Below are 26,881 nucleotides of genomic sequence, written 5' to 3' on the forward strand. Positions count from 1 at the left end.
AAGACATAAACCGTCTGCCGGAAATAGCAGGGGACCGGGGGTCTAATGAGATGGAGGAACTGAGGGAAATCCAGGTTAGTCGGGAAGTGGTGTTAGGTAAATTAAATGGATTAAAAGGCAGATAAATCCCAGGGCCAGATAGGCTGCATCCCAGAGTGCTTCAGGAAGTAGCCTCAGAAATAGTGGATGCATTAGTGATAATTTTTCAAAACTCTTTAGATTCTGGAGGAGTTCCTGAGGACTGGAGGGTAGCTAATGTAACCCCACTTTTTAAAAAGGGAGGGAGAGAGAAAACAGGGAATTATAGACCAGTTAGCCTAACATCGTAGTGGGGAAAATGCTAGAGTCAGTTATTAAAGATGTGATAGCATCACATTTGGAAAGTGGTGAAATCATCGGACAAAGTCAGCATGGATTTACCAAAGGCAAATCATGTCTGACGAATCTTATAGAGTTTTTCGAGGATGTAACTAGTAGAGTGGATAAGGAGAGAACCAGTCGATGTGTTATATCTGGACTTTCAGAAGGCCTTCGACAAGGTCCCACATAGGAGATTGGTGTACAAACTTAAAGCACACGGTATTGAGGGTTCAGTGTTGAGGTGGATAGAAAATTGGTTGGCGGACAGGAAGCAAAGTGTAGGAATAAACGGGGTCCTTTTCGGAATGGCAGGCAGTGACTAGTGGGGTACCGCAAGGCTCAGTGCTGGGACCCCAGTTATTTACAGTGTATATTAATGATTTGGATGAGGGAATTGAATGCAACATCTCTAAGTTTGCGGATGACACGAAGCTGGGTGGCAGTGTTAGCTGCGAGGAGGATGCTAGGAGGCTGCAGAGTGACTTGGATAGATTAGGCGAGTGGGCAAATGCATGGCAGATGCAATATAATGTGGAAAAATGTGAGGTTATCCACTTTGGCGGCAAGAACAGGAAAGCAGAGTATTACCTGAATGGTGACCGATTGGGAGAAGGGGAGATGCAACGTGACCTGGGTGTCATGGTGCACCAGTCATTGAAAGTAAGCATGCAGGTGCAGCAGGCAGTGAAGAAAACGAATGGTATGTTGGCATTCATAGCAAGAGGATTTGAGTTTAGGAGCAGGGAGGTTCTGCTGCAGTTGTACAGGGCCTTGGTGAGACCGCACCTGGAGTATTGTGTGCAGTTTTGGTCTCCTACCCTGAGAAAGACGTTCTTGCCTTAGAGGGAGTACAGAGAAGGTTCACCAGATTGATCCCTGGAATGGCGGGACTTTCATATGAGGAAAGACTGGATAGACTGGGCTTGTACTCGCTGGAATTTAGAAGACTGAGGGGGGATCTTATAGAAACATATAAAATTCTAAAGGGGTTGGAGAGGCTAGATGCGGGAAGATTGTTCCCGATGTTGGGGGAGTCCAGAACCAGGGGTCACAGTTTAAGGATAAGGGGAAGTCTTTTAGGACCGAGATGAGAAAACATTTCTTCACACAGAGAGTGGTGAGTCTGTGGAATTCTCTGCCACAGAAGGTAGTTGAGGCTAGTTCATTGGCTATATTTAAGAGGGAGTTAGATGTGGCCCTTTTTGCTAAAGGGATCAGGGGGTATGGAGAGAAGGCAGGTACAGGCTACTGAGCTGGATGATCAGCCATGATCATATTGAATGGCGGAGCAGGCTCGAAGGGCCGAATGGCCTACTCCTGCACCTATTTTCTATGTTTCTATGTTTCTATGTTTTCTATGTCCGGGTCTACAATGTCCGGGCCTACAGTGTCCAGGCCTACACTGTCCGGGCCTACACTGTCCGGGCCTACAGTGTCCGGGCCTACACTGTCCTGGCCTACACTGTCCGGGCCTACACTGTCCGGGCCTACACTGTCCGGGCCTACACTGTCCGGGCCTACACTGTCCGGGCCTACACTGTCCGGGCCTACAGTGTCTGGGCCTACACTGTCCAGGCCTATAGTGTGCGGGCTTACACTGTCCGGCCTACAACGTCTGGGCCTACACTCTCCGGGCCTACACTGTCCGGGCCTACACTGTCCGGGCCTACAGTGTGCGGGCTTACAGCGTCCGGGCCTACAGCGCCCACTGGGCCTAATACGGGACAAGGGCGGTCCCGTACGGGACAGACCAATTTAGCCCAAAATACTGGATGTCCCGGCTAATACGGGACAGTTGGCAACCCTATCACATGCCCTGAATCTATCGAACGGTGTACGTGACATTTTCCATTTCGCACATTAACATTCCGTATCCGGTGAAAGGGATTGCTAATCACTGCTGAGTTGGCATGGCGGCAGGTTTGTGCTTTAGGATCATAGCTCGCAATCTAATGAGTAGAGGCTGTGCAAACTCATTTCATGCCTTGGTGCCTCAGAAGCATTTCATATCTTGGTGCGTGGAGCTGCAGCAACACGCCAGCAGTTTGACCTTCTTCAGCATAAAGCCACCGCCACTTCATCAGCAGCTCATCCATCACCCAAGGCACGGTGGCGCAGCGGTAGAGTTGCTGCCTTCCATCCCGACTATGGGTGCTGTCTGTACAGAGTTTGTACGCTCTCCCCGTGACCCGCGTGGGTTTTCTCCGGGTGCTCCGGTTCCCTCCCACACTCCAAAGACGTACAGGTTTGTTAGGTTAATTGGCCTCTGTAGCATTTTGAATTGTCCCTCGATTGTGTAGGATAGTGTTAGTGTGCGGGGATCGCTGGTCGGTGCAGACATGGTGGTTCGAAGGGTCTGAATTAAACTAAACAAAACCATGACTTCGCCGGAAGAAGTCCCACTCTAGTCTGCATGTGACGATAAACTGAACAAACCTAAACTAAACTAGTTCCTTCCTACACATTTCGACTGAACTAAACTGAACTAAACTCAACTAAATTAAACTAAACTAAACCGAACCAAACCAAACTGTCTCGACCCCGAAACCGTCACCCATTCCTTCTCTCCAGAGATGCTGCCTGCCCGCTGAGTTACTCCAGCATTCTGTGTCTGGCTTCGGTTTAAACCAGCATCTGCAGTTCCTTCTTAAACAAACCAAACTAACTCCCCTCCCATTCCAGATCAGATCATATATCAGATACTTGATAGAGCCTTAACCAACCCGATCTCCCGTGGCTGAGCACTTCAACTCCCCTCCATTCCCAGTCTGACCTTTCTGTCATGGGCCTCCTCCAGTGCCATAGTGAGGCCACCGGAAATTGGAGGACAGCACCTCTATTTCGCCTGGGCAGTTTGCAGCCCAGTGGTATGAACATCGACTTCTCCAACTTTAGATAGTTCCTCTGTCCCTCTCTTCCCTCTCTCCTTCCCAGATCTCCCTCTATCTTCCTGTCTCCACCTATATCCTCCCTTTGTCCCGCCCCCCTGACATCAGTCTGAAGAAGGGTCTCGACCCGAAACGTCACCCATTCCTTCTCTCCCGAGATGCTGCCTGACCTGCTGAGTTACTCCAGCATTTTGTGAATAAATACCTTCGATTTGTACCAGCATCTCAGTTATTTTCTTAAACTAAATGTGTAAACTAAATCAGTCTGAAGAAGGGTCTCGACCCAAACGTCACCCATTCCTTCCCTCCAGAGATGCTGCATGTCCCGCTGAGTTACTCCAGCATTTTGTGTCTATGTTCGGGTGAAACCAGCATCTGCAGTTCCTTCCTGAACACAGGCTAATAAACACTATAACCTGCAAAATAAACTCTCCAAAATACCTATGACAATAAAAACGCTCATGACTCTTGAGTTTCTCAGCTGGAAGTATCTATACACTAAAACTCTTGTTTGTTTGTTTGTTTGTTACCTGAACTACAGCCTAAACACGGTACACGATAGCGCGACAATTGTAGGCCCACCTTACTCACCGTCGTCCTTTGGTGCTTAATGAAGAAGTTTCATTGAAACCGGTGTTATATTTTAAAAGTTATTCACAATTTTAAAGTTTAAATCTATCTAGGAGGGAGGGAGGGGGGAGGGGTTGGAGGGAGGAGGGAGGAGGGAGGGAGGATAAGGGGGGTTGAGGGGGATGGAGTGGGGGGGAGGGGCATGGGGGAGGAGGGAGGGAGGAGGGGGTGCTGCACCAATGCAGGAGAGGTTTGGGCCCTACGGACCACTTGTCTATAGTAATTTAAATAAATCCCACTCCTCTGTAAGGCTTGTCATTCCTGACAGACGGACCAGGTCAAAGGTGTCTATAAAGCATTGCTATGTTTTCAAACTGTACGTTATTAAATCAATCCTGAGTTTTGCAGCCACAGTATCTAGGGTCCTTCCGCTGCTGCTGACTGGGGGGGTGCAAGGTCTGGTGGAGACGCCCCCTCAAAATAAGGGATTCTGTGTAAATTTCTGTGTGAATTTGGAAATGAATATCTGTATTGAATGTGTAACCTCTGGAAATGTCGGATGGGGTTGGTGAAAAGAAGATGTTTTGTAATATTTATTACTTGAATAAAGTATTTTTTGATATATATTTTTTTAAATCCTGGGTTTGCAGGATAAATATGAAGTAGGAATGGTTTCCGAGTTCTCTGCCACAGAAGGTAAGTTGAGGGCCAGTTCATTGGCTATATTTAAGAGGGAGTTAGATGGGGCCCTTGTGGCTAAAGGATCAGGGGGTATGGAGAGAAGGCAGGTACGGATACTGAGTTGGATGATCAGCCATGATCATATTGAAAGGCGGTGCAGGCTCGAAGGGCCGAATGGCCTACTCCTGCACCTATTTTCTATGTTTCTATGTTGGTGGCTGCGTCAGCGATTTAGACCTAGGAATAGATACAGCTATAATCTAGGAGTGAATAATTGGCATACTTTATGGCAGTCTTTAAATAGTACTCATTTATATTCATAGACATAATGGTTCCTCAAAAATCCATCGACATTACTTGGTAGTCTCCTCAGCAAACACATCAGAAGGAATATTTCAATTATACATACTTCATTAGCAATGAAGTGGTTCAGAAGGTCTAGACGATGTGACCATGTAAATATATATATTCCTCCCTTCTCTTCTACTGACCCTAGTGACACAACGTGGAAACAGGCCCTTCGGCCCAACAATGTCCAGCTACCCTAGTCCATCTGCCCGCGTTTGCTCCATATCCCTCCAAACCTGTCCTATCCATGTACCTGTCTCACTGTTTTCTTAAACGATGGATAGTCCCAGCCTCAACTACCTCCTCTGGCGGCTCGCTCCACACACCCACCGACTTACGATGTTCCTCGACTTACGATGTCCCTCGACATACGTTGCCTCTCGACTTACAATGCCTCGACTTACGATGCCCCTCGACTTATGATGCTTCTCGACATACGATGCCTTGACTTACGATGTGTGAAAAAGTCACCCTCAGATTCCTATTAAATCTTTTCCCCCTTCACCTTAAACCTCTTGTCCTCTGGTCCTCGATTCCCCTACTCTGGGCAAGAGACTCTGTGCATCTACCCGATCTATTCCTCTCCTGATGTTGTACACCTCTATAAGATGTCCCCTCATCCTCCTGCGCTCCAAGGAATAGAGACCCAGCCTACTCAACCTCTCCTGTAGCTCACACCCTCTAGTCCTGGCAACATCCTCGTAAATCTTCCTCCGTACCTTTCCCAGCTTGACAACACCTTTACTATAACAGGGTAAGGTGGGAAGACCCTGCAAAGATTAGCCACCTGTACAGGCAAATGATAATGCCATGCCAGTTAGTATGGTTCCGTGACTCTTCACGATGATGTACCACGCTGTTGGGCAAAAGCCAATCCAGTTCTTTGGGTTATGAGAAAAGATGCATGGAGACATTATCTTTAGATGTCACCCACTGGATATCACACTTCAAGCAATAAATAACTCATCATTTATTTTTGCCCAGAGTAGGGGAATCGAGAACCAGAGGACATAGGTTTAAGGTGAGGGGGAGGGGGGGGGGGGGAGATTTAATATGTTCCTGAGGGGTATATTGAACTTATTTACACAAAGGGTGGTGGGTGTATGGAACAAATTGCCGGAGGAGGTAGAGTACTATCATAACGCTTAATGTACGGAACGAGCTGCCGGAGGAGGTAGTTGAGCCAGGTACTATCATAACGTTTAAGAGACATTTGGACAGGTATCTGGATAGGATGGGTTTAGAGGGTTATGAGCCAAATGCGGGCAGGTGGGACTAGTGCAGATGGGGCATTCAGGACAATTTGGACCAAAGGCCATATTTCGGGCTGTATGACACAAGGCCTCTAGGTATCCTGAGCACCCAGAGGAAACCCACATGCTCACAGGAGAGCATGCAAACTACACACAGACATACAATATAAAGGAGGATAGCAAAAGTTTTTTTAGGTACGTGAAGAGGAAAAAAATAGTCAAGGCAAATGTGGGTCCCTTGAAGACAGAAGCAGGGGAATTTATTATGGGGAACAAAGAAATGGCAGACGAGTTAAACCGTTACTTTGGATCTGTCTTCACTGAGGAAGATACACACAATCTCCCAAATGTTCTAGGGGCCGAAGAACCTAGGGTGATGGAGGAACTGAAGGAAATCCACATTAGGCAGGAAATGGTTTTGGGTAGACTGATGGGACTGAAGGCTGATAAATCCCCAGGGCCTGATGGTCTGCATCCCAGAGTACTTAAGGAGGTGGCTCTAGAAATAGTGGAAGCATTGGAGATCATTTTTCAATGTTCTATAGATTCAGGATCAGTTCCTGTGGATTGGAGGATAGCAAATGTTATCCCACTTTTTAAGAAAGGAGGGAGAGAGAAAACGGGTAATTATAGACCAGTTAGTCTGACATCAGTGGTGGGGAAGATGCTGGAGTCAATTATAAAAGACGAAATTGCTGAGCATTTGGATAGCAGTAACGGGATCATTCCGAGTCAGCATGGATTTACGAAGGGGAAATCATGCTTGACAAATCTACTGGAATTTTTTGAGGATGTAACTAGGAAAATTGACAAGGGAGAGTCAGTGGGTGTGGTGTACCTCGACTTTCAGAAAGCCTTCGACAAGGTCCCACATAGGAGATTAGTGGGCAAAATTAGGGCACATGGTATTGGGGGTAGGGTACTGACATGGATAGAAAATTGGTACGTGGCGGCGCCTAACGGCAGCGGCTGACTAGCAGTCTGTCCGTCTTTTTTTTCCCTTTTTTTTGTTGTGTGTCGGTGTTGGGATGGTTTTTATATATATTTTTTGGTTGTGTATGTGTGGGAGGGGGTGGTGGTGTGGGTGGGTGGGTGTGGGGGGGGGGGGGAACTTTTCTCTTCCTCACGGCGCGGGGTGCGGCTCGGCTGCGGGGCCTAACATCGCCCGCTGCGGCTCGGCTGCGGGGCCTAACATCGCCCGCTGCGGCTCGGCCGCTGGACTTTACATCCCGGTGCGGCTTGGCCGCTGGACTTTTACATCTCGGTGCGGCTTGGCCGCTGGACTTAACAGTGCCCGGTGCAGCTCGGCTGCGGGGCTTAACATCGCCCGGTGCAGCTCGGCTGCGGGGCTTAACATCGCCCGGTGCAGCTCGGCTGCGGGGCTTAACATCGCCCAGTGCAGCTCGGCTGCGGGGCTTAACATCTCCCGGTGCAGCTCGGCTGCGGGACTTTTCACCGCTGGTGCGACTCGGCCGCGGGACTTAGCTGCGCAAGGCTTGGTCGCGGGCCTTTCATCGCCCGGTTCGGCCGCGGGACGTTTCAGCGCCCGGTGCGGGGACTGTGCGGGTCGGTCGGGGACGAGCTGTCTGTCCGTGGGCGTGGGGAAGAGAGTGGAAGTTTTGTTGCCTCCATCACAGTGAGGGGGTGTTTGGAGTCACTGTGATGGACGTTTGTGTTGGGGCTATGTGTCTTGTGTTCTCTTTTTTTTTTTTTTTTTTTCTTCTTTTTTCTATGACTGCTATGTAGTTTCGTTCGGTACTTCGGTACCGAACGACAAATAAAGCTCTGTTATACCTGTTATACCTGGTTGACAGACAGAAAGCAAAGAGTGGGGATAAATGGGTCCCTTTCGGAATGGCAGGCAGTGACCAGTGGGGTACCGCAAGGTTCGGTGCTGGGACCCCAGCTATTTACGATATACATTAATGACTTAGACGAAGGGATTAAAAGTACCATTAGCAAATTTGCAGATGATACTAAGTTGGGGGGGTAGTGTGAATTGTGAGGAAGATGCAATAAGGCTGCAGGGTGACTTGGACAGGTTGTGTGAGTGGGCGGATACATGGCAGATGCAGTTTAATGTAGATAAGTGTGAGGTTATTCACTTTGGAAGTAAGAATAGAAAGGCAGATTATTATCTGAATGGTGTCAAGTTAGGAGGAGGGGGAGTTCAACGAGATCTGGGTGTCCTAGTGCATCAGTCAATGAAAGGAAGCATGCAGGTACAGCAGGCAGTGAAGAAAGCCAATGGAATGTTGGCCTTCGTAACAAGAGGAGTTGAGTATAGGAGCAAAGAGGTCCTTCTACAGTTGTACCGGGCCCTGGTGAGACCGCACCTGGAGTACTGTGTGCAGTTTTGGTCTCCAAATTTGAGGAAGGATATTCTTGCTATGGAGGGCGTGCAGCGTAGGTTCACAAGGTTAATTCCCGGAATGGCGGGGCTGTCGTATGTTGAAAGGCTGGAGCGATTGGGCTTGTATACACTGGAATTTAGAAGGATGAGGGGGGATCTTATTGAAACATATAAGATAATTAGGGGATTGGACACATTAGAGGCAGATAACATGTTCCCAATGTTGGGGGAGTCCAGAACAAGGGGCCACAGTTTAAGAATAAGGGGTAGGCCATTTAGAACGGAGATGAGGAAGAACTTTTTCAGTCAGAGGGTGGTGAAGGTGTGGAATTCTCTGCCTCAGAAGGCAGTGGAGGCCAGTTCGTTGGATGCTTTCAAGAGAGAGCTGGATAGAGCTCTTAAGGATAGCGGAGTGAGGGGGTATGGGGAGAAGGCAGGAACGGGGTACTGATTGAGAGTGATCAGCCATGATCGCATTGAATGGCGGTGCTGGCTCGAAGGGCTGAATGGCCTACTCCTGCACCTATTGTCTATTGTCTATTGTCTATTGACACACAACCTAAGCAGTAGCATCTTAACGTTTAAAAGACGTTCGTACATGTACATGGATTGGAGAGGTTCAAGAGAGATACTAGACCAGGTGGACCCGTTGGGCCCAAACCTCTCCTGCATTGGTGCAGCACCCTCTCCTCTCCCCCTCCCTCCCCCCTCCCCCTCCGCCCCCCCCCTCCCTCCCTCCAACCTCCATCCCTCCCTCCCCCTCCTTCCCTAGGAGATAGATTTACATTTTTAAATGTGAATAACATTAAAAATATAACACCGATTTCAATGAAACTTCTTCCATTAGCACCAAAGGGACTACGGTGAGTAAGGTGGGCCTACAATTGTTGCGCTATCGTGTACCATTTTGGCTGTAGTTCAGGAACAAACAACCAAACAAACGAGTTTTAGTATATAGATGGTCCAAACATGGGCAGTGGGACAAGTGTGGATGGGGCATGCTGGTTAGCGTGGGCAAGTTGGGCCGAAGGGCCTGCTTCCATGCAGTAATTTACTTTAGTTTAGAAATACAGTGCGGAAACAGGCCCTTCGGCCCACCGAGTCCGCACCGACCGGCGATCCCCGCACATTAACACTGCCCTCCTACACACACAGGGGACAATTTACACTTATGCCAAGCCAATAAACCTACAAACCTGTACTGTACGTCTTTGGAGTGTGGGAGGAAACCGAAGATCTCGGAGAAAACCCACGCAGGTCACGGGGAGAACGTACAAACTCCGTACAGACGGGATGGAACCCGAGTCTCTGGCGCTGCAAGCGCTATAAGGCAGCAACTCTACCGCTGCGTCACCGTGCCCAGTATGACTCAGTATTTCCTCAGTATGACTCCATGACTCTCCAATAAAGGTTGGGCCAACATTTCCAAGCAGTGTAATAGAAACATAGAAACGTAGAAAATAGGTGCAGGAGGAAGCCACCATTTGAGCCAGCACACCGCCATTCATTGTGATCACGGCTGATCATCCACAATCAGTAACCCGTGCCTGCCTTCTCCCCATATCCCCTTGATTCTGCTAGCCCCTAGAGCTCTATCAAACTCTCTCTTAAATCCATCCAGTGAATTGGCCGCCACTGCCCTCTGTGGCAGAGAATTACACAAATTCACAACTACTCTGGGTGATAAAAGTTTCTTCTCACCTCAGTTTTAAATGGGGCCCTCCCCCTTTATTCTTCTCACCCCAGTTTTAAACGCCCCCCCCCTTTATTCTTCTCACCCCAGTTTTAAACGCCCCCCCTTTATTCTTTTCACCTCAGTTTTAAATGCCCACCCCCCTTTATTCTTCTCACCCCAGTTTTAAACGCCCCCCCCCCTTATTCTTCTCTTGCAGGCACGATATCGGTGAACAGTCGGCGTACCCCGTTCACGGCGAGCGGCGACAGCGAGATCCTCGACCTGGAGGGGGACATGTTCCTTGGAGGCCTGCCCGACAACAGGATGGGCTCCATCTTGCCCACCGAGCTGTGGACGGCCATGCTGAACTACGGCTACGTGGGGTGCGTCCGGGACCTGTTCATCGACGGCCGGAGCAAGGACATCCGGCAACTGGCCGAGGCGCAGAACGCGGCGGGGGTCAAACCGTCCTGCCTGCGCGCCGGCACGAAGCACTGCGACGGCAACCCCTGCAGGAACGGTGCCGTATGCAGAGAGGGCTGGAACAGGTTCATCTGCGACTGCACCACGATGGGCTACTGGGGGAGAACGTGCGAGAGGGGTAAGTGCAAGAGTCTCGTATTGTCCCTCGCGCTCGTCCACTGCCAATGTACTTGTGATAGGGAATTTCGGCTGGTACAGTACAGGTGCCCCTCGACTTACCATGCCCCTCGACTTACGATGCCTCTCGACTTACGATGCCCCTCGACTTGCAATGCCCCTCGACTTACGATGCTCCTCGACTTACCATGCTTCTCGACTTTCAATGCCCCTCGACTTACGATGCCTCTCGACTTACCATGCCCCTCGACTTACCATGCCCCTCGACTTACGACGCTCCTCGACTTACGATGCCCCTAGACTTACGATGCCCCTAGACTTACGATGCCCCTCGACTTAAGATGCCTCTCGACTTACGATGCCCCTTGACTTACCATGCCCCTCGACTTACGATGCCCCTCGACTTACGATGCCCCTAGACTTACGATGCCCCTAGACTTACGATGCCCCATGACTTACGATGCCCCTCGACTTACGATGCCCCTCGACTTACGATGCCCCTCGACTTACGATGCCTCTCGACTTACGATGCCCCTCGACTTACGATGCCCCTCGACTTACGATGCCCCTCGACGTACGATGCCTCTCGACTTACGATGCCTCTCGACTTACGATACTTCGACTTATGATGCCTCTCGACTTACGATGCCCCTCGACTTACGATGCCCCTCGACTTACGATGCCTCTCGACTTACGATGCCCCTTGACATACGATGCCTCTCGACTTACGATGCCCCTTGATTTATGATGCCTCGACTTACGATGCCTCTCGACTTACGATGCCTCGACTTACGATGCCTCGACTTTACGATGGTGGGAACGCTGGGAAATGGCAGCGAGCCGCAGCTTCCAATCATCCACGCGGTCAGGTGCATTAAACGCATTTTCAACTGACGATGTTTACGATGGGTTTATCGAAACGTAACCCCATAGTAAGTCGAGGAGCATCTGATCTGTGCTTTAGGGCTTTGAATATCGAAGGACCATGGAATCGGTGATGGTTGTAGAGATTGGATAGAAGTTTGCAACATTTGATGGAAGAGTTTTGAATCACCTTCCTGTAGTAGGTGCAGGGAATTGTGGTTCATTCCCACACTTGGTTCTGCATTGCGTTGATGGTGGAAATGTAATTCACTTATCCTTTTGCTGGCTTTACCTTGCACTAAAGAAGTTATTCCCTTATCATGCGCCCATGCTCGATTGTAAACATGTATTGTCTTTCCGCTGACTGGATAGTTCGCAGCAAAAGGTTTTCACTGTACCTCGCTCGGTACAGGTGACAATAAACTAAACTGCAACCGTGTGTCAAATATTGCAAGGTAGTTTGGAATTGTGAAACATAAGATTATCAGTCCATAACCACTTGCAATACCTAGGCAGTGTTGTAGAGACACCACCAGAGGGGCAGTTGCAGACATAAAAAACAGAATCAATAAGGCTAGGGTGGTGTTTAACATGCTCAGGAAGATCTGGAGCTCAAAACACATCCCAACCAACACCAAAATACGCGTCTTTAACTCAAATGTGAAGCAGGTGATGCTGTATGGAAACATTCGTTAACACCTGCCTCAGGAGAATACTAAACGTCTGGTGGGGAGACAAAGTAAGCAATGCGGACCTGTGGAAAAGAACAGGCCAGGATCCCATTGACTTACAAATCCGAAGGAGAAAATGGAGTTGGATTGGACGCACCCTCAGAAAACCTGCCACAAACATCACCCGGCAAGCCCTGAAATGGAACCCCCAAGGAAAAAAGGTAAAGAGGAACAGCTGGAGAAGAGCGGTCCAGGCAGAAATGTCTGGGAGTGGGCTCAACCGGGGGATCTCGAAAGAACCGCCAACAACCGAGTGAGGTGGAGGACATTTGTCAATGGCCTATGCTCCCTAGAGGAGCCAAGGGCTTAAGAAGAAGAAGAAGAAGAAACAGTTGCAACTGTTGCAACAGTTGAAACATATAAAATTCTTAAGGGGTTGGAGAGGCTAGATGCGGGAAGATTGTTCCCGATGTTGGGGAAGTCCAGAACCAGGGGTCACAGCTTAAGGATAAGGGGGAAGTCTTTTAGGACCGAGATGATAAACATTTCTTCACACAGAGAGTGGTGAGTCCGTGGAATTCTCTGCCACAGAAGATAGTTGAGGCCAGTTCATTGGCTATATCTAAGAGGGAGTTAGATGTGGCCCTTGTGGCTAAAGTGATCAGGGGGTATGGAGAGAAGGCAGGTACGGGTTACTGAGCTGGATGATCAGCCATGATCATATTGAATGGCGGTGCGTACAGGCTCGAAGGGCCGAATGGCCTACTCCTGCACCTATTTTCTATGTTTCTATGCAACGAATTGTTTAATGTGGAACGTGGAAGCACAGGTTCTTGATTAGTAAGGGCGTAAAAGGTTACGAGGAGAAGGCAGGAAAATGGGGTTGAGAGGGAAAGACAGATCTGCCATGATTGAATGGCAGAGTAGACCTGATGGGCCGAATGGCCTAATTCTGCTCCTTTGACTTATAACCATGATTTGTCCACTACAAATTCTGACTAAACAATAAGGTGACAATAGCTGAATGAGAATTTTAGTTAATTTTAGTTTAGTTTACAGATACAGTACGGAAACAGGCCCTTTCGGCCCACCGGGTCCGCGCCGACCAGCAATCCCCACGCACTAACACTATCCTACGCACACACACTAGGGACAATTTTTACATTTACCAAGCCAATTTACCTACAAACCTGCACGTCTTTGGAGCGCGGGAGGAAACGGAAGATCTCGGAGAAAACCCAGGCGGCTCACGGGGAGAACGTACAAACTCCGTACAGACAGCGCCCATAGTCGGGATCGAACCCGGGTCTCCGGCGCTGCAAGGCAGCAACTCTACCACCGCGCCGAGAATGTTTGAGTGTGTCAGCTTTTCAGGTGTGAATGATGATTTTACTTGGTAAATGTAATCGCTTTAAATGAATACTTCCTTCAAGAAATATCTTTGGCTTCTCGCCGGCTGCAGCAGATAGCTGAGAATAATTGAGCCGTGCGTCTGAGGGAAAAGATATGCATTGCCTTATCAGGAGCTCTATTTCAGCCCTTCCTTCTCTGGCAGATATCGCTTCATTGTTAAAGTCCCGTCTGGTTTTACTTCAACTTTTTTTAAAGTGCGCATATTTTGTGTAGATGGGCTATTGCATGCTCGCCAATCGTAGTGCTTGTTAGTAGCAGTCCCGCCTAGTACGTGCTTTATAATATTAAGAACTCGCCCACGTCAGGCAGTCGATGTGGCAGCTCGGAGCTGTAATGTACTGCAGGTCCTATGTTGTAAGTGCTTCAATAAAATGATGCGTTGTATCTTAGCGTGTACTTAAGCACTTTATTACATGGTGTCAGAAGTGGGATTCGAACCCACGCCTCCACTCTCCTCCCCCGTCTGTTCTCCCGCGAGAGGAGGTGAGGCGGTCTCTTACCGCACGAGGGCCGGACGGGTTTGTAGGCCACCCGTTAGATATGGTGATTTTGTGTAACTTTGCTAGTATATTCTTCACATTTTTGTTTTTCATTGCTTAAGCTACCATTGTCCCTTTATTTCTACAAGACGAGATGTAGATGGGCTATTGCATGCTCGCCAAACATAGTGCTTGTTAGTAGTAGTCCCGCCTAGTACGTGCTTTATAATATTAAAACTCGCCTACGTCAGGCAGTCGATGTGGCAGCTCGGAGCTGTAATGTACTGCAGGTCCTATGTTGTAAGTGCTTCAATACAATGATGTGTTGTATCTTCGCGTGTACTTAAGCACTTTATTACATTTTGTGCACAAAGAAAAAACTACTGGAGTAACTCAGCGGGTTAGGCAGCATCCCCGGAGAGAAGGAATAGGTGACGTTTTGGCTCGATACCCTTCTTCAGACCCTTCCTGGCCCACTGGCCCAGCAGTATGAGTATTGATTTCTCTCACTTCAGGTAGCCCCAGCTTTCCCTCCCTCTCTCTCTCTCTCCATCTCTCCCCCACCCAAGTCGCACCAGCTTCTCGTTCTCACCCAACAGGCAGCTAACAGTGGCCTGTTTCCTTTAGAGAGAGTTGGATATAGTTCTGAGAGCTAACGGAATCAAGGGATATGGGGAGAAAGCAGGAACGGGGTACTGATTCGAGATGATCCGCCATGATCATATTGAATGGCGGTGCTGGCTCGAAGGGTTGAATGGCCTACTCCTGCACCTATTTTCTATGTTTCTCTGTTATCAGGCAACTGAACCATCCCATCACCGACTAGACAACAACCCTGACCTCCCATCTACCTCATTGGAGATCTTCAAACTATCTTTATTCGGACTTTATCTTGCACTAAACATTATTCCCTTTATTCTGTACCTGGATCTTGTGGATGGCTCGATTGTAATCATGTATAGTCTTTTTGCTGGCTGGAGAGCATGCAACAAGAAAGCTCTTCACTGTACCTCAGTACAAGTGACAGTATAAGATGTTTTCAGATATTACCTCTGGGGAAAGGTTTAAATGTCTGTCGATGCAAAGCAACTTGTAAGTGCTTTCAGTTTTGTTTAGTTTTAGAGATACAGCGTGGAAACAGGCCCTTCAGCCCACTGAGTCTGCACCGACCAATGATCACCTCTACGCTAGTTCTATCCGACACACTAGGGACAATTTACAGAAGTCAATTAACCTCCATACCTGCGCGTCTTTGGAATGTGGGAGGAAACCGGAGCACCCGGGAAAAAAACCCACGCAGTCACAGGAAGAAGGTACACGGGCGGTCACGGTGGTGCAGCTTTAGAGTTGCCGCCTTACAGCGAATGTAGCGCCGGAGACTCAGGTTCGATCCTGACTACGGGCGCCGTCTGTATGGAGTTTGTACGTTCTCCCCGTGACCTGCGTGGGTTTTCTCCGAGCTCTTCGGTTTCCTCCCACACTCCAAAGACGCACAGGTATGTAAGTTAATTGACTGGGTAAATGTAAAAATTGTCCCTGGTTTGTGTAGGATAGTGTTAATGTGCGGGGATCGCTGGGCGGCACGGACTCGGTGGGCCGAAGGGCCTGTTTCCGCGCTGTATCTCTAAATCTAAAGAAAAATAAATAAATCTAGCACCCGTAGTCGAGATCGAACCCGGTGAATGTAAGTCAGCAACTCTACCGCTGTGCCACCGCGCCACATAGACAGCGTTATGAATCAGATTGTGAATTTTAGTGAATTCTTAGTGACTTTAAGAATAAAAGGGATGTCAAAAAGAGTTTTGCCAACAAACAAAAAACCCCGCTATTAGCTAAATTACTGTGGAAGATATGAAAGTAAGATGTCATCATCTGGAGAATATTGGCTAAGAAGGCTATTGGAAGAAAATTCAATAGTAAATTTTCAAAGAAGGAAGAAAAGGGGAAGACATTTGCTGGTGAATGAAACTATTGGACGCCTCTAACAAAAAGCTGACACGGCCTTAGTAGACTCAGCCTCTTCTTGTGTGCCGTATATTCGATAACTAGCTTTAGGAAGAATTGAACTGCATTTAAAGCACCCTACTTATATTTGTCTTTCAAAGAGCCAACACTAACACCATGAGCTTGTCAGTCCCCTGCAGTGCTGTGGTTACAATATCTGAAGTGCTACCACATTGAGCTAAAATCTTTGGAGGCACAAAGCGATTGTAGATACTGGAATTTACTTTTAGTTTTAGAGATACAGCGCGGAAACAGGCCCTTCGGCCCACCGAGACTGTGCTGACCAGCGATCCCCGCACACTAACACTATCCTACACACACACTGGGGATAATTTACAGAAGATAGAAACATAGAAAATAGGTGCAGGAGTAGGCCATTCGGCCCTTCGAGCCTGCACCGCCATGCAATATGATCATGGCTGATCATCCAACTCAGTATCCCGTACCTTCCTTCTCTCCATACCCCCTGATCCCTTTAGCCACAAGGGCCACATCTAACTCCCTCTTAAATATAGCCAATGAACTGGCCTCAACTACCTTCTGTGGCAGAGAATTCCACAGACTCACCACTCTCTGTGTGAAGAAATGTTTTCTCATCTCGGTCCTAAAAGACTTCCCCCTTATCCTTAAGCTGTGACCCCTGGTTCTGGACTCCCCCAACATCGGGAACAATCTTCCCGCATCTAGCCTCTCCAACCCCTTCAGAATTTTATATGTTTCTATAAGATCCCCCCTCAGTCTTCTAAATTCCAGCGAGTACAAGCCTAGTCTATCCAGTCTTTCTTCATATGAAAGTCCCGCCATCCCAGGGATCAATCTGATGAACCTTCTCTGTACTCCCTCCATGGTACGCACAAAATGCTGGAGTAACTCAGCGGGTGAGGCAGCATCTCTGGAGAGAAGGAATAGGTGAGACCTATTTTGACCCTGGTCTTTTTCTCCGGAGACGCTGAGTTACTCCAGCATTTTGTGTCGACCTTTGGTTAAAAACTTTCGTAACTTGTCAGTTTCTTTGTTGAACTAAATTAAGGCGCATGTGGCAATCAAAAGCCAAACTGTAAGAACGTGGACTGTGCCTCCTTTTCAAGAGCAGCCAGTTCTTACCTTGCCGGAGATGCGATTGTTTTGCAGGTCGTATCTCCGGTCGTTCTGTGGCCTAACATCGTGGAGCCTGAGGCCCTGCCCAGGATTGACTTTGAGCCCCACCGTGGGGCCGTAGAATTGCCATCGGAGCCTGCGATCCCTTGCCTGGGATCGACGCTCGAACCGCGGCCTGCGGACTTTAACAATAGACAATAGACAATAGGTGCAGGAGGAGGCCATTCGGCCCTTCGAGCCAGCACCGCCATTCAATGTGATCATGGCTGATCATTCTCAATCAGTACCCCGTTCCTGCCTTCTCCCCATACCCCCTGACTCCGCTATCCTTAAGAGCTCTATCTAGCTCTCTCTTGAATGCATTCAGAGAATTGGCCTCCACTGCCTTCTGAGGCAGAGAATTCCACAGATTCACAACTCTCTGACTGAAAACGTTTTTCCTCATCTCAGTTCTAAATGGCCTACCCCTTATTCTCAAACTGCGGCCCTTTGTTCTGGACTCCCCCAACATTGGGAACATGTTTCCTTCCTCTAACGTGTCCAACCCCTTAATAATCCTATACGTTTCGATAAGATCTCCTCTCATCCTTCTAAATTCCAGTGTATACAAGCCTAGTCGCTCCAGTCTTTCAACATAAGACAGTCACGCCATTCCGGGAATTAACCTGGTACAATTACCATCGACAAACTCGCAGTCTCGGGTTGAGACTGACGTCGGGAAGCTCCAAAAGCCGCACGAGGTTCGACAAGCCTCGACCCCGGGGTGCGATCGACCGGCGTGGGGAGCTGAGATCCCCCCCCCCCCCCCCGATGCAGGAGCTGGATCGTCCTGACTAGGAAGGCCCACCGCCGGCTACGGGTGTCAAGACCGTCCCGTCAACGGAAGGTTCGAGGCCCCCGACCGCTGGAGGACACAGAAGGGAGAGACTGAACTTTTTTTCGCCTTCCATCACAGTCAGGAATGTGGAGGAGTCACTGTGGTGGATGTTCATGTTAAAATGTATTTTGTGTGTCCTGTTGCTTTTTATTGTTATGACTGTACGGCAAATGAAATTCCTCGTATGCTGCAAAGCATACTTGGCTAATAAAATATGATTATGATTCTGAAGAAGGGTCTCGGCCCGAAACGTCACCCATTCCTTCTCTCCTGAGATGCTGCCTGACCCACTGAGTTACTCCAGCATTTTGTGAATCAATACCTTCGATTTGTACCAGCATCTGCAGTTATTTTCTTACTTGATGATGATGATGATGATGATGATTATTATGATTATGAAAAAATATAGTTAAAATATGAATCTGCTTTAACTTTCTGTATCTTCTGAAGAGGAAACCTGGCATTGGTTCAGAACATAAATTTTCATTTCTACCAATGGCTGAGTTCAGTTCAGTTCAGTTCAGTCTAACATTGCAATTTTTCTTCCTCTAATGTAAGAAGGTGCCCTTGTCCAATCTAACGTCATAACGTCAGAAGGTCATAAGCAATAGGAGCAGAATTAGGCCATTCGGCCCATCAAGTCTACTCCGCCATTCAATCGTGGCTGATCTATCTCTCCCTCCCAACCCCGTTCTCCTCCCTTTCCCCATAACCCCTGATACCCGCACCCAAAGATCTAATGATCTGGAGCTCATGACTCACTCGGCGGAGAAAGTGGCCCTTCGGCCCAACTCACCCATGCCCATCTAGGCCGGTCCCATCTGCCTGCGTTTGGCCCATCTAGATACCAAAACTCTCGTTTGTTTGTTTGTTTGTTCCTGAACTACAGCCAAAACGGTACGCGATAGCGCGACAATTTTAGGCCCACCTTACTCACCGTCGTCCCTTTGGTGCTAACGGAAGAAGTTTCATTGAAATCGGTGTTACATTTTTTAAGTTATTCACATTTTATAGTTTAAATGCACGGTGGCGCAGCGGTAGAGTTGCCGCCTTACAGCGAATGCAGCGCCTGAGACGCAGGTTCGATCCTGACTACGGGCACCATCTGTACGGAGTTTGTACGTTCTCCCCGTGACCTGCGTGGGTTTTCTCCGTGATCCTCGGTTTCCTCCCACACTCAAAAGACGTACAGGTTTGTAGGTTAATTGACAGGGTAAAATGTAAAAATTGTCCCTAGGGTGTGTAGGATAGTGTTAGTGTGCGGGGATTGCTGGGCGGCGCGGACTCGGTGGGCCGATGGGCCTGTTTCCGCGCTGTATCTCTAAAACAAAAATCTAAATCTACCTCCTAGGGAGGGAGGGAGGGGGTGGGAAGGAGGGGGGAGGATGGAGGGTGGTTGAGGGGGATGGAGTGGGGGGGGGTGGAGGGGGGTGAGGGCGGGAGGAAGATGGAGGATAAAGGGGGTTGATGGGGGGGGAGGGGGAAGGGAGGGAGGGGGAGGGGAAGGGGGGAGGGGAGGAGAAGAGGGTGCTGCACCAATGCAGGGGAGGTTTGGGCCCAACGGGTCCACTTGGTCTAGTATCCTTCTAAAACCTTTGCATTCCAGTGTGGCGGGCCTCATGAGGGGGCTCACCTGACCTGGGACCTCTCTGTCTCTCCCTCAACCCACCTGTGGAACCTCAGCTAGACAGCTTTCAGTTTGTAACGCATTTTCTGCAAGAGAAGATCAGAGTGCGACGTTTTATATTAAACTTTGCCTCAGGGTAAAATGTTGCAACTCAGTCGGGTTTTGAGCAACAGAGAGATATGCAAAGGACTGTTTCTGTTCTCTGTCATTGAAACCTGTATTCTCCGAAACTGGTGATAAAACGTGACGCTCCTAAACTCTCTGCGGGAAAACACTTAAGGTCGTAAGTGATAGGCCATAGAATTAGGCCATTCGGCCCATCAAGTCTACCCCGTCATACAATCATGGCTGAACTATCTGTTCCTCCTAACTGGGGTTGCCAACTGCCCCATATTAGCCGGGACATCCCGTATTTTGGGCTAAATTAGTTTGTCCCGCACGGGACCGCCTTTGTCTCTTATTGGGCCCGGGGGCGCTGTAGGCACAGACGCTGTAGGCCCGGACACTTTAGGCCCGAACACTGTAGGCCCGGACACTGTAGGCCCGGACACTTTAGGCCCGGACACTGTAGGCCCGGACACTGTAGGCCCGGACACTTTAGGCCCGAACACTGTAGGCCATGACATTGTAGGCCCGGACACTGTAGGCCCGAACACTGTAGGCCCGGACACTGTAGGCCCGGACACTGTAGGCCCGGACACTGTAGGCCCGGACACTGTAGGCCCGGACACTGTAGGCCCGGACACTTCTAGCTTCCCCTACCCCCATCCCACCCCAATCAGTCTGAGGAAGGGTTCTGACCCAAAACGTCAACTATCAACGTTCTCCAGAGATGCTGCCCGACCCGTTGATTTAATCGAGCACTTTGTGTTTTTTTGTAAACCGGAAAACTGCAGTTCCTTGTTTACATCAAGTATTTTACAGGTGCTTTCTCCAACATTAATGTTAGCTCATAAAGATATAAGGCCATAAGTGATAGGACAGAATTAGGCCATTCAGCCCATCAAGTCTACTCCGCCATTCAATCATGGCTGATCTATCTCTCCCTCCTAACCCCATTCTCCTGCCTTCTCCCTAACAACCTCTAACACCCCATACTAATCAAGAATCTATCTATCTCTGCCTTAAAACTATCCTTTGACCGAGCCTCCACAGCCTTCTGTGGCAAAGAATTCCACAGATTCGCCACCCTCTGACTAAAGAAATGTCTCCTCATCTCCTTCCTAAAAGAACGTCCTTTAATTCTGAGGCTGTGACCTCTAGTCCTTGATTAACTCTCCCACTAGTGGAAACATCCTCTCCACATCCACTATCTCCAGGCCTTTCACTATTCGGCATTTTTCAATGAGGTTCCCCCCTCATCCTTCTAAACTCCAGCGAGCGCAGGCCCAGTGGCCGTCAAACGCTCATCCTATGTTAACCCAGTTATTCCTGAGATCATTGTCGTAAACCTCCTTGAACGCCAGCCATCCTTCCTCAGATATGAGGCCCAAGACATCGTCCTCAGATATGTCCTTCTTTCAGAAGACATCAATGAGTTGGCCACCAAGGGTGAGTCTACAGGTACATGTAACACAGATGGGTGAGAGTGGCAGATTGGAGTCATAGATAGAGTGATACAGTGTGGAAACAGGCCCTTCGGCCCAACTTGCCCACACTGTCCCAGCCGCACTAGTCCCACCTGCCTGCGCTTGGTCCATATCCCTCCAAACCTGTCCTGTCCATGTACCTGTCTAAATGTTTCTTAAACGTTGGGATAGTCCCAGCCTCAACTACCTCCTCCGGCAGCTCGTTCCATACACCCAATGATACATACACCCACCATTAGTGAAATAGTTCATCTGTCGGGCATTGAATGAACTATTGAACTGGATGGGGTGTAAATAAACTCTAAGCCATGTGTTTTAAGCATTAAAAGTGCATCATTAAGATACAGTGAAAAGCCGAAATTAAAGGTCTTGTATCTGAATGCTTAAGGCATGGTTAACAAGACAAAAACATTAATTGTACCAATGGAGACAAGCGAATCTGATTTAACAGTTATGTGGAAGGAAATTTTTGCTTGATGATTTGTCCCTTCGGAATTGGGCATTACAGATCCCAGAAACATTTAATGTTTCGAAAGGACAAACACGCAAGATGAAAAAGAGATGTCAAAAATAGACCAGGAGGCGAGGTCGCTCTGACTAACAATGGGGCAGAGAAACAGAGATGGGATTGATGAGGTTGAAGGGAGAGGATAATGAGGAATAAAATATGGTTTACAAGCCCCTTAATGATCGCAGTAAAATAGGACCGAAAGTTAATTAAGGCATTAAAAGAAGCATGTGGCAAAAAGTAATCCATTAGTGGAGGACCTTAATCATCGAGTCATAGAGTCACAGAATACTACAGAATGGAAACAGGCCCTTCGGCCCAACTTCGGCCAACATGTCCCAGCTACACTAGTCCCACCTGCCCGCGTTCGGCCCATATCCCCCCCCAAACCTGTCCTATCCATGTACCCGTCTAACTGTTTCTTAAACGTTGGGATAGTCCCTGCCTCAACGACCTCCTCCGGCAGCTCGTTCCAAACACCCATGAGTGGGAAAAATTTACCCCTCAGATTCCTATTAAATCTTTTCCTCTTCACCTTAAACGCATTGCCCGTCACCGAGTTCGCGCCGCCCGCACACTAACACTATCCTACACACACTAGGGACAATTTTTACATTTATGCAGTCAATTAACCTACATACCTGTACGTCTTTGGAGTGTGGGAGGAAACCGAAGATCTCGGAGAAAACCCACGCAGGTCACGGGGAGAACGTACAAACTCCGTACAGAAGGCGCCCGTAGTCAGGATCGAACCTGCGCTGCATTCGCTGTAAGGCAGCAACTCTACCGCTGCGCCACCGTGCCGCCCGTTAAAACCAAAGATACTCGGCCGTCTCGTGGCACCACGGGAGAAGAATGAGGAGGAGATAAGACTTTTCTTTGCCTTCCATCACAGTGAGGGGGGGGGGCTGGAGCAATCACTGTGATGGCTGTTTGTGTTAAAATTGTAATTGTGCGTCTTGTGTTCTTTATTGTCTACTGCCGGACCCTGACGTGAGAGGACGCTGGCGCTATTTGTTCGCCGCTTCTCCGTCAGGACAGTTCGTCTGTTTTACGTCATGACTGTTATTGTAAAGCGTCTTTGAGCACTTGGAAAAGTGCTATATAAAATAAATGTTTATTATTATTATTATTATTATTATATAGAGGAACAGGATAGACCACTCAACCCTAAAAACCGTAGTACGTCAATGCCATTTTAGTAGGCAGAAACGTGCAGGAACATTTAAAAAGAAAAATAATACAAATTTGTGGATTGATAGATGAGATATATTCTGCATTTTAACGGTATAAGCACACATACTGTTCCCCCAAAACACTGATTACACTGCGAGAGGCATAGCGAACGGCGGGTTTTTGCCTACTAAAATGGCTCCTTTGCCAACTAGGCGATTTCAACAGAGTGGTCCATCTTGTTCCTCTAGTATCTTTGGTTAAAATCTACGTTAAACCTCTCATTGGTAATTAGACAATAGACAATAGACAATAGGTGCAGGAGGAGGCCATTCGGCCCTTCGAGCCAGCACCGCCATTCAATGTGATCATGGCTGATCATTCTCAATCAGTACCCCGTTCCTGCCTTCTCCCCATACCCCCTGACTCCGCTATCCTTAAGAGCTCTACGCAGCTCTCTCTTGAATGCATTCAGAGAATTGGCCTCCACTGCCTTCTGAGGCAGAGAATTCCACAGATTCACAACTCTCTGACTGAAAAAGTTTTTCCTCATCTCAGTTCTAAATGGCCTACCCCTTATTCTTAAACTGTGGCCCCTTGTTCTGGACTCCCCCAACATTGGGAACATGTTTCCTGCCTCTAACGTGTCCAACCCCTTAATAATCTTATACGTTTCGATAAGATCTCCTCTCATCCTTCTAAATTCCAGTGTATACAAGCCTAGTCGCTCCAGTCTTTATGGGAGGCTTGGCAACCGCTTGCTGGCGAGAGTGGGTTGAGCGGTTTCAGCGGCACTTGTTCATTCCATTACTTTCTTGAGTTAAGACTGGGAGGAAGCAGAGATTCAACGTCCCACGAGATCTCATTGCTCACCTACTGATTATCCTTCTGCCACCACGCATGAGGCTGGTCTTAACACTGGCAGGCAGCTGCCATTAGTTGACAAATTAATGGAGTACATATTACCCCTCACCAGGACACCTTTCCTCAGCGGTTGACACTGAATACTCAAAGATGTTGAGCAGTAGGAATAATGAACCAGGAGTCGGCCATTAATAACATGACAATTACACCTCTCGGTGATAAACACTAAAGCACGAACTGCGCACCTGTGCTTCCCTCAAGATGAACTCGTTTACTTGATTCGTTTAGAGACGCAGCGCGGAAACAGGCCCTTCGGCCCACCGGGTCCGCACCGACCAGCGATCCCCGCACACTAACACTATCCTCCATGCACTAGGGACAAATTACGATTTTGTTACGAGCCAAATTGAACAAAAAACCCTTTACGTCTTTGGAGTGCGGGAGGAAGCCGAAGGTCTCGGAGAAAATACCCACGCGGGTCATGGGGAGAACGTACAAACTCCATACAAACGGAGCCCGTAGTCGGGATAGAACCTGGATCTCCAGCGCTGCATTCGCTGTAAGGCAGCAACTCTACCGCTGCACCACCGGGACCGCCCAATAAACAATTATTTTCTCTTGTTTGTTAATTGTAACTCGACCAAGTGGACCCGTTGGGCCCAAACCTCTCCTGCATTGGTGCAGCACCCTCTCCTCCCTCCCTCCCCCCTCCCCTCCCCCCTCCCCTCCCCCCTCTCCTCCCACTCCCCCTCCACCCCTCCCTTCCCCTTCACCCCCTTTCCCCTCCCCCCTTCCCCCCACTCCATCCCCCTCAACCCCCCTTATTCTCCCTCCCTCCCTCTCTCTTTCACTTATGGCGAGTCTGGAGGCTTGTTCTTTCCAATCTGAGGGTTCGACAACTAGGACCACTCTCTATGGTCACTACACACTTATATATATATACTAGACCAAGTGGACCCGTTGGGCCCAAACCTCTCCTGCATTGGTGCAACACCCTCTCCTCCCCCCTCCCCTCTCTCCCCCCTCTCCCCCTTCCCCCCTCCCACCCTCCTCCCCTCCCCCCTCCCCTCCCCCTTGCTCCCCCTCCCCTCCCACCTTCCTCTCCTCCCCCACTCCATCCTCCTCAACCCCCCCCTTATCCCTCCCTCCCCCCTCCCTCCCTCCTCCCCCCCTCCACTACCATCCCCCTCAACCCTTATCCTCCCTCCTCCACCCCCTCCCTCGTCCCTCCCCCTCCCTCCCTAGGAGATAGATTTAAACTTTAAAATGTGAATAACTTTAAAAATATAACACCGATTTCAATGAAACTTCTTCCATTAGCACCAAAGGGACGACGGTGAGTAAGGTGGGCCTGGAATTGTCGCGCTATCGTGTACCGGTTTGGCTGTAGTTCAGGAACAAACAAACGAGAGTTTTAGTATCTAGATTATTGCATTCTACAGACATTTTTGTATTTGGTTTGAATGAAGCTGACAAGCCAGAGATTAATTTGATGAAACAAGAAACTGGAGAAAGAGAATGTCAAAAGTGGGAGAGGGTGGAGGGTAGGTTGAGGAATCAATCAAACTCAAGATGTTTAATGAAACTTGGTTTAGTTTAAAGGTAGACACAAAATGCTGGAGTAACTCTGCGGGTCAGGCAGCATCTCGGGAGAGAAGGAATGGGTGACGTTTCGGGTCTCAAACATCACCCATTCCTTCTCTCCCTAGATGCTGCCTGTCCAGCTGAGTTACTCCAGCATTTTGTGTCTACCTTCGATTTAAACCAGCATCTGCAGTTCTTTCCTACGCTTGTTTTAGTTTAGTTTGGTTTAGAGACGCAGCGCGGAAACAGGCCCTTTGGGACACCAAGTCCGCGCCGACCAGCGATCCCCGCACACTAACACACATTCACACTGTCTACACTCACCAGGGATAATTTGCAATTTTACCAAGCTAATTAACCTACGTGCCTGCACGTCTTTGGAGTGTGGGAGGAAACTGGAGATCCCAGGTAAAACCCAGGCAGGTCATGGGGAGAACGGACAAACTCCGTACAGACAGCAGCCGTGGTCGGGATGGAACCCGGGTCTCTGGCGCTGTGAGGCGGCAACTCTACCGCTGTGCGCACTTACTTTCCAGATCATTAGACTATGGCTGTCTCACCTCCACCATAAATGTGATTTACAATTTTGTTAATAGCTAAAATCTTTTGTCTGTCTTTTGAGTATTAATTTGAAGAGATTCTAAATCCAGTACGAAGAGGATTTATGATGTTGGATGATGACTGATATATTTCACTTGCGCAGAACGGTAGGCACGGTGGCGCAGCGGTAGAGTTGCTGCCTCACAGCCACACAGACCCGGGTTCGATCCCGACTATGGGCGCAGTCTGTACGTTCTCCCCGTGACTGCGTGGGTTTTCTCCAGGAGCTCCGGTTTCTTCCCACGCTCCAAAGACGTGCCGGTTTGTAGGTTAATTGGCTTGTACCAAGTGTGTGTGGGATAGTGTTAGTGTGCTGGTTGGCACGGACTCGGTGGGCCAAAGGATCTGCTTCGGCTCTGTATCTCAATACTAAACTAAACTATAGACTGTACTCCAAAGACGTCCAGGTGTGTAGGTTAATTGACTGGGTAAATGTTAAAAAAAAATTGTCCCTAGTGTGTGTAGGATAGTGTTAGTGTGCGGGGATCGCTGGGCGGCACGGACTCGGTGGGCCAAAGGGCCTGTTTCCGCGCTGTATCTCTAAATCTAAAAAATGAAAAATATAACCATATAACCATATAACAACTACAGCACGGAAACAGGCCCGTTCGGCCCTACCAGTCCACGCCGACCATTCTCCCTGACCTAGTCTCATCTACCTGCACTCAGACAATAACCCTCTAATCCCCTCTTATCCATATACCTATCCAATTTACTCTTAAATAATAAAATCGAGCCTGCCTCCACCACTTCCACCGGAAGCCCATTCCATACAGCCACCACCCTCTGAGTAAAGAAGTTA

General features: G+C 48.7%; 1 protein-coding gene across 1 annotated transcript in view; it reads left to right on the top strand.

The window, feature by feature from the left end:
• nrxn3a (neurexin 3a) overlaps positions 1–26,881 on the top strand; it is a 1,276,003-nt gene that overhangs the window by 513,809 nt on the left and 735,313 nt on the right. The window contains exon 9 of the mRNA XM_078406911.1: positions 10,346–10,729. Coding sequence (XP_078263037.1) covers positions 10,346–10,729 — 384 coding nt within the window. The remainder of the gene's footprint in view (positions 1–10,345; positions 10,730–26,881) is intronic.

Source organism: Rhinoraja longicauda, chromosome 10 (genome assembly GCF_053455715.1).
Source record: "Rhinoraja longicauda isolate Sanriku21f chromosome 10, sRhiLon1.1, whole genome shotgun sequence".
NCBI classification, from domain to species: Eukaryota; Metazoa; Chordata; class Chondrichthyes; order Rajiformes; family Arhynchobatidae; genus Rhinoraja; species Rhinoraja longicauda.